Below are 18,557 nucleotides of genomic sequence, written 5' to 3' on the forward strand. Positions count from 1 at the left end.
GAAGAACAAGATCACGGTGAGAATGAATGCTCGGGAACCTAGATACACACTGCAGAGGCTAAGTGAAGTACCCTCAGAAAGTCTCCTAGAAGATGTGAATGCAGCATTGACAACAATTCCTACGGCTACCATCACTGAAACCAATGAGCTGATATACACCTCAGCAGCAGTGATCCTAGAAATGCTTGGCTACAAGAAGAATGACCATATGCGACCACAACAGTGCCCACCATGGAAGAGAAGGCTGGAGGCCAAAATCAAGATAGCACGGAGAGAAGTGAGCCAAATGACAGAGGCCCAGAAAGGTGCAATGAAAAAGCAAGTTCCCAAGAAATACAGCCAGATGCCCATACCTGAAGCACTCGAAACTGCCAAACAAAGACTCCAAGCCTTGGCCAGCCGCCTAAAGAGGTACACAAGAGAGAATGAAGCCAGACGAATAAACAGGTTGTTCACAACACAACCAGCGAAAGTGTACGCTCAGTGGCAGGGGAATAATAGCAGAGCAGACCCACCAAGGCTGGAAACTAAACAGTACTGGAAGGATATATGGGAGCGGGAGGCATCACATAAGAAGGATGCACAGTGGCTGGTGGCTCTGAGAAAGGACCACAGCAAGCTCCCTGAACAGAACCCAGTAACCATCACAGTGGCAGACATCCAGAGAAGAGTCTCAGGAATGAAAAACTGGACAGCACCAGGCCCTGACATGATCCACAGCTACTGGCTCAAGAAACTTACAACTCTCCATGAGCGCTTGGCAGCACAAATGAACCAGCTGCTAAGGGATGGGACTCACCCTGAATGGCTAACCCAAGGGCGTACGATCCTGATCCAGAAGGATCCATCAAAGGGTACAGTCCCATCCAACTACCGGCCAATCACCTGCCTCTCCACAACATGGAAGCTGATGTCGGGCATAATATCAGATAAGATCAGCAGGCACATGGATCAATACATGAGCACTGCTCAGAAAGGGATTGGTAAAAATACCAGAGGAGCAAAACATCAACTCCTGGTGGATAGAACAGTCACCCAAGACTGCAGAACTAGACGTACCAACCTGAGCACTGCCTGGATTGATTACAAGAAAGCATATGACTCAATGCCACATACTTGGATCACTGAATGCTTGAGGCTGTACAACATCAATGGGACTCTGAGAACCTTCATCGCCAACTCGATGAAACAGTGGAAAACCACACTTGAAGCCAATGGCAAGCCACTTGCACACGTGACCATCAAATGTGGTATATACCAAGGAGACGCTCTGTCCCCAATGCTGTTCTGTATAGGACTGAACCCCCTCAGCCAAATAATCAACAAGACGGGCTATGGATACCAACTCAGGAATGGGGCCACCATCAGCCACCTCCTCTACATGGATGACATAAAGCTGTACGCTAAGAACGAGCGGGACATTGACTCCCTGATCCACACTACCAGGATCTGCAGCTCTGACATCGGAATGTCATTCGGACTTGAGAAATGTGGCCGCATGGTGACTAAAAGAGGAAAGGTAATCCACACAGAGGGGGTCTCACTCCCAGAAGGAACAATAGCAGACATTGAGGACAGCTACAAATACCTTGGAATTCCACAGGCAAATGGCAACCTTGACGAGGAAACAAGGAAAGCAGCCACAGCCAAATACCTCCATCGAGTAAGGCAAGTCCTAAGAAGTCAGCTCAATGGCAAGAACAAGTCCCTAGCCATTAACAGCTACGCCCTACCAGTAATCAGATACCCTGCAGGAATCATACGGTGGCCAAAGGAAGATATACAGACCACAGATATCAAGACACGGAAGCTCCTAACCATGCATGGAGGGTTCCATCCCAAGTCCAGCACCCTGAGACTGTACACTAGCCGTAAAGAAGGAGGCTGAGGACTAGCGAGCGTGAGAGCCACTATCCAAGATGAAACATCCAAGATCCATAAGTACATCAGGGATAAGGCCCCAACGGATCACGTGCTCAGTGAATGTCTCAGACAATGGGCATCAAAGGAAGATGAGGTGCTGGAGGGACCATCATGGGAGGACAAGCCCCTACATGGGATGTACCACCGAAACATAGCTGAAGTAGCTGATATCCAGAAATCCTACCAATGGCTAGAAAGAGCTGGTCTGAAGGACAGCACAGAGGCACTGATCCTGGCTGCACAAGAACAGGCCTTGAGCACCAGAGCAATAGAGGCCCAAATCTACCACACCAGACAAGACCCCAGGTGTAGATTGTGCAAAGAAGGTCCTGAGACAATCCAGCACATAACTGCAGGGTGTAAGATGCTGGCAGGTAAAGCATACATGGAGCGCCATAACCAAGTAGCTGGAATCGTGTACAGGAACATCTGTGCAGAGTATGGACTGGAAGTCCCAAGATCCAAGTGGGAAACACCTCCAAAGGTGGTAGAGAATGACCAAGCCAAGATCCTCTGGGACTTCCAGATCCAGACAGACAGAATGGTAATGGCGAACCAACCGGACATTGTGGTGGTGGACAAAGAGCAGAGGAAAGCCGTTGTGGTTGACATAGCCATCCCAAATGATGGTAACATTAGGAAAAAGGAACATGAGAAACTTGAGAAATATCAAGGGCTCAGCGAAGAGCTGGAGAAGACCTGGAGAGTTAAGACTTCAGTGGTACCTGTGGTCATTGGAGCACTAGGGGCAGTAACCCCCAAACTGGAGGAGTGGCTGAAACAGATCCCAGGAAAAACATCTGACATCTCAGTCCAGAAAAGTGCAGTACTAGGAACAGCAAAGATACTGCGTAGAACCCTCAAGCTCCCAGGCCTCTGGTAGAGGACCCGAGCTTGAAGGGAAAAAGAGACCACCCACGGGGGGGTGAGGAAAAGTTTTTTTTTTTTATATATATATGTATATGTATATATATATATATATATATATATATATATATATATATATATAGTATATATGTTGTACATGTGTGACAATGACAATAAAGATCTATTCTATTCTACTTCAACCAGTAGGTGTCGGTAATGCGCATTGAAGCTGGTGCCACCTCGCCGTAAAACAAAACGAAGAAGAAAACGACGTAACTTCCGGTTCATGAACGAGTCGTAAATTGCATTTCCCGTTCATCAACTGAACGGTTCTGTGAGTGAGTGATTTGCATTTGCAGCTCATCGCGAGAACGGATCAGTGAGGGAACATATCCTGAATTTCCCGTCCGCGAACGAGTTAATGGGTGAACTGCCTTCCCGTGCATCAACTGATCAGTCAGTGAACATGTTGCGTTTCCCTCCTGGCGTTAACTATGTAAGCCAGAATATCGACGGACGATTTGCCAAGTAAAGAAAGAACCACTCACTGAAACACCACTTATTTTATGCACGTTTTCTCCAAGCGAACGGCTAACTTTATTGCATGAAGGGATGCGCCGTTATGCAACAACGGGGAGATTGTGCTTCTCTTTGAGTCATCTTGAACGTGTATGCACATATACGCCTAAATATTGTTATCCAATATATCTATAGTAATTTTACATTATATTGCTGGTTTGAACTGTACTTTTATTATTATTTTAATAAACATTAAAACCTGTTAAAACTTGTCTGGTGTTTTATTCCTTGTTTTTATCTTTTGGGCATGAAAACAAAAATCTTACATTTAGTTAACTGCTTTATATGACAATATGTATGTGTTTTACTTTGTGTTGATGTCCCCCCAAATAAAGAGCAAGTAGTCAAATACACATCCTTGACACGTACAAAAAATGCATAAAGTTATTAGGTACACCTAAAAATGGCAGTGTACCTAATGGAGTGTCCAAGTGACGTCACAGATCAAACAGCCAATCAGAAAGTGGGGGTGACGGCGGGTGTGGCACTTTTCACTTAAACCAGGGGTGTCGACCTCCAGTCCTCCAGGGGCCGCGTTCCAATATGTTTTCCAAGTGACCCTCGTTAAGCGCACCTGCGTGAAAACGTTTAACTCCTTTCACGTTCAAAAGGAGCTAAAACTTTTTACGCACCTGCACTTAACGAGGGAATCTTCGAAAACATGTTGGAACGCGGCCCCGAGGACTGGAGGGTGACACCTGTGATATTTGATATATGATATTTCCCTAATAAAGTGGCCTGTTATTAGGTACACTTGAAAATGGCAGTGTACCTAATGGAGTGTCCGTGTGATTCCCTCGTTAAGTGCAGGTGCGTGAAAACTTTTAGCTCCTTTTGAACGTGAAAGAAGCTAAAACTTTTCACGCACGTGCGCTTAACGAGGGTCACTTGGAAAACATGTTGGAACGCGGCCCCGAGGACTAGAGCTTGACACCTGTGACCTTTGACCATGATATTTCCCTATTAAAGTGGCCTGTTATTAGGTACACTTGAAAATGGCGGTGTACCTAATGGAGTGTCCGTGTGATTCCCTCGTTAAGTGCAGGTGCGTGAAAACTTAGCTCCTTTTGAACGTGAAAGAAGCTAAAACTTTTCACGCACCTGCGCTTAACGAGGGTCACTTGGAAAACATGTTGGAACGCGGCCCCGAGGACTAGAGCTTGACACCTGTGATCTTTGACCATGATATTTCCCTATTAAAGTGGCCTGTTATTAGGTACACTTGAAAATGGCGGTGTACCTAATGGAGTGTCCATGTGATTCCCTCGTTAAGTGCATGTGCGTGAAAACTTTTAGCTCCTTTGAACGTGAAAGAAGCTAAAACTTTCCACGCACCTGCGCTTAACGAGAGTCACTTGGAAAACATGTTGGAACGCGGCCCAGAGGACTAGAGCTTGACACCTGTGACCTTTGACCATGATATTTCCCTAATAAAGTGGCCTGTTATTAGGTACACTTGAAAATGGCAGTGTACCTAATGGAGTGTCCGTGTGATTCCCTCGTTAAGTGCAGGTGCGTGAAAACTTTTAGCTCCTTTTGAACGTGAAAGAAGCTAAAACTTTTCACGCACCTGCGCTTAACGAGGGTCACTTGGTAAACATGTTGGAACGCGGCCCCGAGGACTAGAGCTTGACACCTGTGACCTTTGACCATGATATTTCCCTAATAAAGTGGCCTGTTATTAGGAACACCTGAAAATGGCGGTATACCTAATAGTGTGTCCGAGTGACGTCACAGATCAAAGAGGCAATCAGAAAGTGGGTGTGAGGGCAGGTCCAGACCCGCACGTTTGCCCATGATAAAATATATTTGAGCTCCACCAGGATTTGAACACAGACTGCAGTGGTGAGAGACCGGGGTAGTAGCCACTGCACTATGGAACCCTGGCATGAACTGCACGGAATGTACGTACACTATATGGTTCATTGGAGCAGCTCAAGCAAACAAACCAGGGACTTGATGAACTCAAAGTCATCCGCATTAACTCTGCTACACTCGTGACTTGGATGCGTTTGCAGTTCAATTCTTCGCCATACTGATGTGCCCTCGCCGGTTAATTTAGTGTTGTTGGCTATATTGAACATTTTCTAGCTAAGAGGTTGCATGTCACTATAGCTCAGCGATTAAAACTCTGCCTAATGAATTATTCTTATTTCTTTGCGTCACGGGTTCAAATCCCGTTACTGACTTTCTTTTTTTATTTTTTAGAAGTGTTTGCTATTTTTTGCAGCCAGTCGGAAAGACAAACGAGACGTTTCATTCAGCGTTTTTATTGAGAATTTGAACAGTTTTGGAATCAGGGAAGTTCCAAGTCGCTGTGACGAATCTGCAGTCGCGAAACGCGAAACTGCGCAACTCACCTTACAATGACAGTCGTAACTCGAGACGGGGAGCAAGATAACGTGGTAGCAACTTGACATGTAACACCGGAAAGACTACGTGCGCCGCGGACGTCAGACTAGATATAAGATATAAATGTAATACAAACAACAATTTTATCGAACCATTTGTGTCACTCCAAATCAATAAATCCATCAGAATCTTCGTCTTCCGTGTCACTTGGGAAAACAAACAAACAAACAAACAAACAAAACAAACAAACAAACAAACAAACAAAACAAACAAACAAAACAACAACAGACAGCTGTTGACGCCGGAAAGACTACGTGCGTCGGGAACGTCAGACTAGATATATCAAATAAATGTAATATAAACAACAATTTTAACGAACCATCCGTGTCACCCCAAATCATTAAATCCACCAGAATTTCAGCTGCCGATTCCGGTGTTGTGCTCGATTTGGTTCCCCCGTGAGATTTTGTTCCCCCTGCCGCGGGAGCGCGCACAGCTTGTTTGGAAAGCGAAAAACCGATGCCGTACGGCGTCGTACGGCGTCAGCACTATGTTGTTTTCAATAAAAACATGAAGAACTCACGTTTGCGTCAGTCAATTTTAATTTTTATAAGGGATTATTGTCATTTGATGTCTTTAAATTCATCCGCGTTCTGCCATTGAAGCGGGGTGCATTCAAAGACCAGTCGTAAAGACGGAACACTCACTCACTTCACCAAAAAGCAAGGATATAATTACGTGAGCTCTTTGCATAAACCTCGATGCAAAGAAACTCCTCCTTTTGGGTACCGTTACATGCTACAAGGAGTATATATTACAAAGGAGACTTTATTCTTAATTGTAATCATCATTCATCCATCCATTTTATTACTCAGGTATTTTCAAAGCAAATTAATATTGTTGCATTTATTAATTTGCTTTAAAATGACAGCGCAATATAATTAAAAGCTGACACTCTAGCAATGTCAAACGTGTTAGTTTAAGAAAAAGCCAAGATTGTGATCAAATCTTTCATAACGACAATGATTTGAGTGAATTGATTTGAATGAATAATTGAGAAGACATTTCAGTTCTGAAGGCTCCTTTTGTCCCAAGCAAAGTGAAAGGTGGTGGGATAAAAATTGTAACAGGAACGCTATAAAAAATGTCAAGCCGTGAATATTTGTGCCCCCCTCCCATTTTGAGAACGGTGAGTCCTGGACATCGACTGGCTTTTTTTCTGTCTTCCTGGGGGTCTGCTCAGGTAGTGTGGCAAATTTGAACAAGTTCCCTCATTCCTGGCCCAAGTTACAGGGGGGGAACAAATCCTCACGGGTGCCCCGTGAGGATATGTTCCCCCCCCTTATTTTGAGAACGGTGAGTCCTAGACTCCAGCTGATTTTTTTCTGTCTTCCTGGGGGTCTGCTCAGGTAGTGTGGCAAATTTGAACAGGTTCCCTCATTCCTGGCCCAAGTTACAGGGGGGGAACAAATCCTCGGGTACCCCGTGAGGATTTGTTCCCCCCCCTTATTTTGAGAACGGTGAGTCCTAGACTCCAGCTGTTTTTTTTCTGTCTTCCTGGGGGTCTGCTCAGGTAGTGTGGCAAATCTGAACAGGTTCCCTCATTCCTGGCCCAAGTTACAGGGGGGAACAAATCCTCACGGGGCGGATTTGTTCCCCCCCCTTATTTTGAGAACGGTGAGTCCTAGACTCCAGCTGATTTTTTTCTGTCTTCCTGGGGGTCTGCTCAGGTAGTGTGGCAAATTTGAACAGGTTCCCTCATTCCTGGCCCAAGTTACAGGGGGGGAACAAATCCTCACGGGTGCCCCGTGAGGATATGTTCCCCCCCCTTATTTTGAGAACGGTGAGTCCTAGACTCCAGCTGTTTTTTTTCTGTCTTCCTGGGGGTCTGCTCAGGTAGTGTGGCAAATTTGAACAGGTTCCCTCATTCCTAGCCCAAGTTACAGGGGGGAACATATCCTCAGCTGTTTTTTTTTCTGATGATTTGTGCAGTGATACTGCTATTAATGCACTTTATCAACGTCTTTGGCCTTATTTGGGTCAAACAACTTTGACAACTTCAATAATTTCAATAAAATGTGTAAAGAACAAAATTAATGCCAATTGAGTTATGCCAGTTATAATGTCTTAATAAAGTTGTTGGTCCACTAATTGGCCCGACAACAATATTAAGATATTTAACTTCTTAACTTCATTGATAATTTTGCAATATATAATTCAATAAACAGTACTAATACAGACAGACCTTGAGTCTGTAGCCCAAGTTACAGGGGGGAAACATATCCTCACGGGTGCCCTGTGAGAATATGTTCCCCCCCATTTAAAACGGTGTAAATGTAAATAAATGATTTGTGCACTGATAACTTTACAATATTGGATGTTAAATAAATAAATAAACAAATAGATAATAATGTTTTTTAATAAAGTTTAAAGTCATTATTTTTGATGTATGTTATATGATAACGAAACAAAGTTGTTTGACCAAAATAAGGCCAAAGACATTGATAAAGTGCATTAATAACAGTATCACTGCACAAATCATCAGAAAAAAACAGTTGGAGTCTCGGACTCACCGTTCTCAAAATGAGTGGGGGCGGGGACATATCCTCACCGGGCACCCGTGAGGATATGTTCCCCCCCTGTAACTTGGGCTAGGAATGAGGGAACCTGTTCAAATTTGCCACACTACCTGAGCAGACCCCCAGGAAGACAGAAAAAAAACAGCTGGAGTCTAGGACTCACCGTTCTCAAAATAAGGGGGGGGAACATATCCTCACGGGGCACCCGTGAGGATTTGTTCCCCCCCTGTAACTTGGGCCAGGAATGAGGGAACCTGTTCAAATTTGCCACACTACCTGAGCAGACCCCCAGGAAGACAGAAAAAAATCAGCTGGAGTCTAGGACTCACCGTTCTCAAAATAAGGGGGGGGAACAAATCCTCACGGGGCACCCGTGAGGATTTGTTCCCCCCTGTAACTTGGGCCAGGAATGAGGGAACCTGTTCAGATTTGCCACACTACCTGAGCAGACCCCCAGGAAGACAGAAAAAAAACAGCTGGAGTCTAGGACTCACCGTTCTCAAAATAAGGGGGGGGAACAAATCCTCACGGGGTACCCGTGAGGATTTGTTCCCCCCCTGTAACTTGGGCCAGGAATGAGGGAACCTGTTCAAATTTGCCACACTACCTGAGCAGACCCCCAGGAAGACAGAAAAAAATCAGCTGGAGTCTAGGACTCACCGTTCTCAAAATAAGGGGGGGGAACAAATCCTCACGGGGCACCCGTGAGGATTTGTTCCCCCCCTGTAACTTGGGCCAGGAATGAGGGAACCTGTTCAGATTTGCCACACTACCTGAGCAGACCCCCAGGAAGACAGAAAAAAAACAGCTGGAGTCTAGGACTCACCGTTCTCAAAATAAGGGGGGGGAACAAATCCTCACGGGGCACCCGTGAGGATTTGTTCCCCCCCTGTAACTTGGGCCAGGAATGAGGGAACCTGTTCAAATTTGCCACACTACCTGAGCAGACCCCCAGGAAGACAGAAAAAAAACAGCTGGAGTCTAGGACTCACCGTTCTCAAAATAAGGGGGGGGAACAAATCCTCACGGGGTACCCGTGAGGATTTGTTCCCCCCCTGTAACTTGGGCCAGGAATGAGGGAACCTGTTCAAATTTGCCACACTACCTGAGCAGACCCCCAGGAAGACAGAAAAAAATCAGCTGGAGTCTAGGACTCACCGTTCTCAAAATAAGGGGGGGGAACATATCCTCACGGGGTACCCGTGAGGATTTGTTCCCCCCCTGTAACTTGGGCCAGGAATGAGGGAACCTGTTCAAATTTGCCACACTACCTGAGCAGACCCCCAGGAAGACAGAAAAAAAACAGCTGGAGTCTAGGACTCACCGTTCTCAAAATAAGGGGGGGGAACAAATCCTCACGGGGCACCCGTGAGGATTTGTTCCCCCCCTGTAACTTGGGCCAGGAATGAGGGAACTTGTTCAAATTTGCCACACTACCTGAGCAGACCCCCAGGAAGACAGAAAAAAAGCCAGTCGATGTCCAGGACTCACCGTTCTCAAAATGGGAGGGGGGCACAAATATTCACGGCTTGCTTGACATTTTTTATAGCGTTCCTGTTACAATTTTTATCCCACCACCATTCACTTTGCTTGGGACAAAAGGAGCCTTCAGAACTGAAATGTCTTCTCAATTATTCATTCAAATCAATTCACTCAAATCATTGTCGTTATGAAAGATTTGATCACAATCTTGGCTTTTTCTTAAACTAACACGTTTGACATTGCTAGAGTGTCAGCTTTTAATTATATTGCGCTGTCATTTTAAAGCAAATTAATAAATGCAACAATATTAATTTGCTTTGAAAATACCTGAGTAATAAAATGGATGGATGAATGATGATTACAATTAAGAATAAAGTCTCCTTTGTAATATATACTCCTTGTAGCATGTAACGGTACCCAAAAGGAGGAGTTTCTTTGCATCGAGGTTTATGCAAAGAGCTCACGTAATTATATCCTTGCTTTTTGGTGAAGTGAGTGAGTGTTCCGTCTTTACGACAGGTCTTTGAATGCACCCCGCTTCAATGGCAGAACGCGGATGAATTTAAAGACATCAAATGACAATAATCCCTTATAAAAATTAAAATTGACTGACGCAAACGTGAGTTCTTCATGTTTTTATTGAAAACAACATAGTGCTGACGCCGTACGACGCCGTACGGCATCGGTTTTTCGCTTTCCAAACAAGCTGTGCGCGCTCCCGCGGCAGGGGGAACAAAATCTCACGGGGGAACCAAATCGAGCACAACACCGGACGTACGTGCGCCGCTGACGTCAGCCTCGTTGTCAGTTGGCGGTTCCAATTATTCCACAGATCTACGTATATAACTATATTGTAGCGTTACCAAAGTACCAGATACGACGTGGGTTTGGTAACCGGCTCTTTATTTCACAAATCAAGAGCTCAACATGTGAGCCAACACAAGTAAGCGCTCTGGATCGCTTTTTCCGGTCCCCTTTCCCACCCTGCTGCCTTCACGGCCTCCCTAGAAAATCGGAAACTACTAGTTTAACAACATACACGTTGCTACTCTAAATAAACTATGTATCAAATAACTATAACATAAATAAATTTATCGAATAATCTGTGTCACTCCAAATCATTAAATCTTCCGACTTCGGAAGTCAGTGAGGCTCCAATTAATCCACAGCCATAGTGCGTCCTCATGCAGTTCAAAGTGAAAATAACATGTGAAGTGATCAACTATACTAGTAAAGTGTTAATGATCAAGTAAATATTTGTGAAAAAATTCACACATGAGTCGCTCCTGAGTACAAGTCACCCCCAGTAAGTACCACAAGTATAAGAATAAAGAATAAATCTTAATCTCTGTTAAATATTGAAGCATTACAGCAGCTGTCAAACCTCAGCAGCAGCACTTAATAGAGGGAAGGAAAATCCCAAACCTCATTGGCTGGGTTTAGTATCAATGAGAGCTGATTCAATTGAATTTGGTCTTATAAATAGTTGATAACAGCATTTGGGATTTATTGTTGGAGTGGAAAGTGAATATAGAAGGGAAGGAGGAGTCAAACATTGATGAGTTGAATAGAATAGTAGGAGGGGGTGGAGAAGTGAAAAAGAAAGAAATCAAAAGAGGAAACACAAGGCTAAAGGGAGATGAAACTGGGGGTGGAGACAAGACAACTGAATAGAAGGGCACAAAATGAAGGACGAGAGAAGACAGATAGTCGTGTTAATTGATCAAAAATGTCTCCTATGTTGGAAAGCGTATCTTTGGCAAGTGGAGGGAAAAAGGCAGGCATCCAGTTCAAGTCAAGTTTGACTCGTTTGAATGCAAGTTAGAGTCACAATGCTCCGAGCCCAAGTCAAGTCCGAGTCCACAAGGTCCGACCGAGTCCAAGGCTGAGTCTCGATTTTATGTTCATTAATCATGTGTGCAGATAAAGAACATAAAGCATTTCCAAAACAATGTTGCTCTATTATTGGTGAGACGAGATTGGTCACAGGGGAGCACCGAGTGGTGAGAGGCAGCTACAAAACAGCGTGGAACTCAAACAATAAATGAACACCAACTAAAATCACATTTAATAACCCTGCTGATGGCTGACATATTTTGATAAGCTTTATGTCAAGTTTCTTCTGGAGGAGTTTGTTCATTTTCAGTCATAAAAACATAGCTGGACTCAGTCGAGTGGATTCAAAATAGTGGAATGAGACAAAAGCCTAGGAGAACGAGTCAAATCAGAAAGAACAAAAAGACGTGTTGAGTCCAGACTGGTGTACGACAGCCCTGGGCCAGGCACAACAAACGAGAAATGAGTTGATGTTGACTCAATTTTAGAACGATGCTCTCGGCAGCAGGTTGTACACGACAGTTGAAAGGCATCAATTTAGAGCCGGGGTGAGACCCCGTGAGGACAGTGTTAATGGCAAGGCTCGGAATAAGCCCATTAATAATATCACGCTTTTCTGTAGTATACTCAAAGCGCTCACAGTAGATGCATTGTTGATACATTCACACTCATGGTAAACTACATCAGTGAACACAGCTGCCCTAGAAATTGCCCCACCAAAAATGTTTCTGGACAAAAAAAAAAATGACAGTGTGAATTCAAGAAATAAAATTGTTGCTTCGCACATATATAGAAAAGGTGTTGTTTGAAATCACAAGGTTTTGACAAGAAAGGAGACAGACAATGGGAATGACAACTAAGCCCATGAAGCCAAAGTACAAGTTAATCAAAGCCCATATCGAGTCAATGATAAATGTGTGTGTGTGTGTGTGTGTGTGTGTGTGTGTGTGTGTGTGTGTGTGTGTGGCCATGCGCTAAAATGAGGGAGAGAGAAGAGACCAATGGTATGACCGAATAAAAGTGTCACTGTGCATGCCATAAATAGAGTTTATGACTTCAGCTCTTCTAGCCTGACCAATAATTCCGTAAGGAAGATGTTTCAAATGTGTCACACTCACACATCAATACGGTAATACGTTGCCCTAAGACACAGGTGTCAAACTCAAGGCCCGAGGGCCAGATACGGCCATCAAATTCGTGTCATTACTAGAATTGCAAATTGTCTTCACTTTTAATATTTTTTTTTTTTTAAAGATAGGACCAGTTTTTACTCATCTGATTTGAAAAGGAGTTATTTGTCAGTTTGTTTTTGTAGCTTTTGCTGTATATGAGGTGCACATACATTTATTTGGGTTGACAGACATAATGGCCCTCCGAAAAAAGCTATGACTACAATGCACCCCTGCCCTAAGAGAACATAGAGAACATTCCTTGTCAAGTGCCAAGGGAATACAGAAAGAATATTTTCATATTGCTGACCTCATTCATGCGCCTAGGTTGTTTTTAGTTTCTAGTGGTGCGAAAATGCTGAGTACGGTAAAGCCATTTCTCATTATTCAAATCTAACGTTGCTCCACTGAAGTTACACCAAAGCTTCCACTGACAAAGACCAACAGAAATGGCCACATTTTGCAACTCCAAGCGCTGTTGAGGTTTTAAAAAAACAAAAAACAAAAACAAGCATGATTCAAGCAAAGATTGATATGTTTAAAGACAAACACTTTCATGCCACTTGTTTTTTCCCCCCCTACCAATCAGCATTAGTACATTGGTTGGAAAAACAAATGTGAACAAATCTTGAGAGATGCTGGTTTGTCAATACCAATATTGATTGGCCAGCATGTACATATCCTGCCTCTCGCAGCTGATATAGGCTCAGACAGATGTGCACATAGCCATGAACACAAACATTCATAAATGAGGGAAATCATCTGGAAGGGAAAAACAAATGGGTGGAGTGAATAGTGATGACATTTATTGTTGCACCCGCAGAAAGATATGTTTTTATTTCTCAATCAAATTAAAAGATAATGGAAGGCACTTTGTGCTTATCCTGGTCAAATGTCATTTGTTATTTTCTGTTTGAAAAAAAAAAACATACGCAACAGACTCGAAGAGGCTGGATTCCCTCTGAGGCAAACAATGCCAACTTTTAATTGAGTAACTAATTTGCCAAATTGATGAGCATTCAGAGAGGAGAAGATTAATTCTTTAGATAAAATGAATGTCTACCCCAACAGCTAATCGAATTGGGATTTGTCTCGCCAACAGAAATACATTGATTCGGCTCATCCGTGATTAATCGCAAAGAAGTCTCCCTAATTTGTCTTATTGTCTGGAGGAATGAAGTTTCATCTCGATACATCTCAAGAGAAAAAAACAACACGGAAATAACTAACCAAAGAGTAAAAAAGAAAAGAACAACGTGACAGCTATCTATCCCGTAATTGCTTGTGCCAGTGCTCCATCTGCTCATCTGTTCAGTGGAAGTGCTTTTTTTTTCTTTTTTCTCCAGAGCAGTCAAAGACGCCAGTGTAAGAAGATTGACGCTGTACGTCTTCCTTCGAAACAGGAATTAAGTTTGGGTAGAAAGAGAAATGGCAGAATTCTACTAGGCTAGCAAGGAAACGAGCGCCTTGTGTGTTAACAAGATTTACAGTGATGGGTCCATCCACCAAGCACTTGTAACAGCATCAATTAACCCAGCCAGGGTGGAAGAAAGTACTACGTAGAACAGGACTATCTAACTACTACCAAATAAAAGCAAATTTGTTTGACACATCTTTGAGTGATGGAAATGTCCAATGTTTAGCAATAAAGATGTATTTACATTGTGATTTTGTAGAAATACGAAATGAAACAGGGCCAAACATCTCACATTCTGTCTCATGTCTCAAACCAAATTAATGTCATACCAAACAAACAAAAAAAATAAAATAGCTGACTACAAATAGTCAACTTCTGACAACATACTAATTCATAAACTATTCTTTACAAACATGCATATGGGTTCATTCTTACTCATTTGCCTCACAATGAAAACACTTGTCAGTGGTCTTGATTTGAAAACTTAATATGGACGCCAGATATTAAATGGCCACTAGATTTCCCCAAGAGCAATATAATTGCGTCCCCCTCAGTCTGGTGAGTGTTAAAGACAAGGCCTAGAGACATCCCTTTTTTTTCCCAATTAGAACAGAATTTGATAGAATGTATAAAGTGAACACATTTGCCGCATTGGAAATTAAAAATGGACACCGATTACTAAGAATAAAGCTAAAATGAAATGCCAGTTTATCGATCGGGTCCCGCACGAAGCCACACCGGCGACGCCATTACTGTGACGTCACAAGTTGTACATCTGGATGTCAACAAACCCAAGTTCAAGTTCAAGTTCAAGTTTACTTTATTGTCAAAAATTCTATGTAACAGGGTTAGCACAGAAGTTTGAAATTGCGTTTGACCAGTCTCCAATGTGCAGTTTAACTAAGAACATTTAAATAAGACATTGACATAAATCTCTTTCTCTCTCACACACACACACACATACACACAACACACAGCTAACTTACTCATACTGAATTTACAATTCTTTCTCTGACATATTCATTTCCAACATAAACACAGACAATGCACACTTACACATTGCAGTCATTCAAACACTAACATGCTGATAAGACATGTGCAATACTATACAATAAAATACTCTCTCTCACATTCACACACACGCACACACACACACACACACACACACACACACACACACACACACACACACACACACACACACACACACACACACACACACACACAGTGTGTAATAATACAGACATAACACACAACCCCCCCCCCACACACACACACACACACACACATACATACACAGCAGCAGAAGTACAATCAGTGGTCATAGAAGTAAAGTGAAAAAGTGTAGATCTGTATATAAGGATCTAACCAAACTATCTAACCCAAACAACATGGCAGATGATAGCGACAGCTCCGTTTCTAGCGGCAATATTAGCATCATTTTATCCGATTCAGAAACCTCTTTTGACGCAGAATATGATGAATCTAGCAGTTCACTTGGGCTGAGCTGAGCACATTTTCGGAATTGTGCCCCTCCCGTCACTCTGGTTAGGTTGGCATAGTAAAAAGTGCTCTTGGGGGCTTTAGAGTGCCGAGTTGATCTCGGCACATGAAGACATGACCACCTGCAACGTTTGGTTTAGGTTTTATAAGCATTTTTAATTTTATTGCTTAAATCGCATTTTCTCGACGAGCTGAGCACGTTTTCTGAATTGTGCCTCTCCCGTCACTGTGGTTAGGTTGGCATAGTAAAAAGTTCTCAGGGGGCTTTAGAGTGCCGAGTTGACCACTGCGCATGGAGAAATGAACATCTGCAGCGTTTGGTTTAGGTTTTGGGCGCATTTTTAATTTTATTGCTTAAATCGCATTTTTTCGACGAGCTGAGCACGTTTTCTGAATTGTGCCCCTCCCGTCACGCTTCGACATACTTTTCAAAGTCAAAGTCTCAAAGTTTCCTTTATTGTCAATTCCTCCGCATGTCAAGACACACAAAGAGATCGAAATTACGTTTCTCACTATCCCAGGGTGACAAGACAGAGTTCACAACGCACATACAAGTAAACAACACAGGAAAATTAAAACAAGAAGATGAACAATAAGAGTGATAGCACGCTAGCCGCTCCCGATGCACAGCAGAGACAGGTGTTCTGTTAGATGACAGTCAACCAGGCCACTGTGAACACGAGCACACCCAGGCCACTGTGAACACGAGCACACGGCAGGCACGCACTGTCCGGTTCGTGGATCCTATCAGGCGAACGCAACCCATCTTGTCGTCCCGCGAACGAACGTACGCCAGGAGAATGGAAGGCACGGCTAGGCGAGCTGGGTTGGCCGCAAACCTGGCCCGACGTCTCCGCGCTGGCCCCTCTTCTCTCTTTGTTTACATTCACTGAAGCTAAACGCGTACAACTTGAGACGTCATGAGACGTCACTTCCGGCTGGCGGCTCGGTGCAGTCAAACTCGTCTGCGCGGCAAATTCAAATTATATTTTTTCAGAGCAACAGCTTCCTTTTCGTTGTTTCGATCGTCAATTTATATTTATAAGCCCATAAGCTAACTAAAACCGATTTATACATATACCGGTGTCTCTAGGCCTTTAAAGACAGAGATGAAATAAAGGTTACTGGTAGATTTCACGAGTAACCAGCTGACTTGTTTATGGTCTCATTTCACAATGAGAGCTCTATTAAGGAACACCTCCGATGCACACTTTATAGCATCGTTTAATTTAGACAAAGAGGTAATTGTGTTATAGTAATACAGGAGGGAAGATTGCAGATAGGACAGACTTGTGTTTTTGGCCATTTTCAGTGAGAAAAAAAAAAAGACTATAAATGTACTTTATGTGTTCCAGTTTCCTCTAAAATCTGTATCTGTTGAACCCAAAAAACATGTGCATTGTTGCTACATGTGGAGATAAACAAAGCATGAGGCGCCTGGATGAAGAGAGATACCACACTAAGCCATGGCTGGATAATGGCTTTTAGCAGGAGGGGTGTCTTTTTGCATTTGTGTGTCGGTAGACGCAAGAGATTCCAACTGCTGTACCTACCCTCGGTGCTGATTTCACGAGAGCGAACAAGGTCGCTCTTGTTGCCCGCCAGGATGATTGGCGTGTGAGGCTGGGACTCCCTGAGGAGAAGACGGAGCTGTGCCGTGCGATGGAAGCTACGCCTGTCAGTCACGGAGAAGACCAGGATGCACACATCACACTGGAGAGTGGACAGGTCCTGTGAATATGCAAGTTTGCATGATTAGCATGATGTAGGCCTACTATAAAGGGAATGTGGCAGATGGATATGAGCAGAATATGACTTGGCTAAGACGTATTGTAAAAAGATCTCATGAAAGCAATCAGCGTAATTGGAAATTTGGCCTTGACTTTATTGCTTCATTAGAACTTGGCCACTGGAAGGCGGTTTGTGGGTGGTGCTGAAGTTTGTAGCGCTGCTGCTGCTATGTCAAGGGGCAAAAGAAGTTTTGTTCAACTTGACAGCGTGCAAGCATCACGCTTGCTTTTGAATCTCCTGACCCTTTTAGCAGTAAGCGCTAACATCCCGATGGGCTTTCCTGTCACTGAGGTTCAATTAGCCAGAATAGTTGGAGCAGAAACAACATCTTGGACTTGCTCAAGGCTATTTTTCTTGCTTTCTGGAACTGAATCGATGAGCTACTGAACGTAGGTGTATATTAGCGGGCCGTTTGCTCATGTTATTGTCTTGGAGCAGCAACACCAGGGGCCTTATCATCATCATCACACGTGGCGTACGTTCATACAAATTTGGAGCTCATCAAATTCATTTGAACAGATTTGTGCCAACACATGAAAAGACTTCATGAGTCTGCCTACTGCTATCAACTCAAGATGACTAACACATAACTGAATCAACAGTACATCTACATTCTCTTTACTTAGATATAAATAAATGATCATGTCAACATGTTACTGGATGTGATATGACATCCTAGACATGGAGCGTTTTTTTCACTTTATTTTGGTGTCTTGATGAATAGCAGGCATTACATGACTCATTCTCACCTCTGCCGACAAGGAATAGGAGATCAGGCTTGGTAATGCATGGAGGATTTAGCCAGAACATCTATTTCTCTTCCTCAGAAGGGAAAATTCCTCTTTGACTTCAAATGATTGTCAAAGCATCACGGTCGATGCAAACACATTTCCTCCAATTGATGGAAACCCGAGAGGAGACTCCACAAAAACAATCACATCATATTTCGTACCCTTTTCAAATTGTCATAAACACTTTGATATCTTCAATGATACAAACGGAGCAGACTCGCATAGAAAAACACAAACATTGGTCAAGGCTGAGCAATTCTAATTTGGG

General features: G+C 43.4%; 1 protein-coding gene across 2 annotated transcripts in view; it reads right to left on the bottom strand.

The window, feature by feature from the left end:
• rem2 (RAS (RAD and GEM)-like GTP binding 2) overlaps nt 1–18,557 on the bottom strand; it is a 31,013-nt gene that overhangs the window by 2,009 nt on the left and 10,447 nt on the right. For both annotated transcript variants that reach the window (XM_088395753.1, XM_088395752.1), the window contains exon 4: nt 17,261–17,438. In XM_088395753.1, coding sequence (XP_088251879.1) covers nt 17,261–17,438 — 178 coding nt within the window. The remainder of the gene's footprint in view (nt 1–17,260; nt 17,439–18,557) is intronic.

The sequence above is a fragment of the Syngnathus floridae genome, chromosome 14 (genome assembly GCF_059516105.1).
Source record: "Syngnathus floridae isolate MCC-2025c chromosome 14, RoL_Sflo_1.0, whole genome shotgun sequence".
NCBI lineage: Eukaryota > Metazoa > Chordata > Actinopteri > Syngnathiformes > Syngnathidae > Syngnathus > Syngnathus floridae.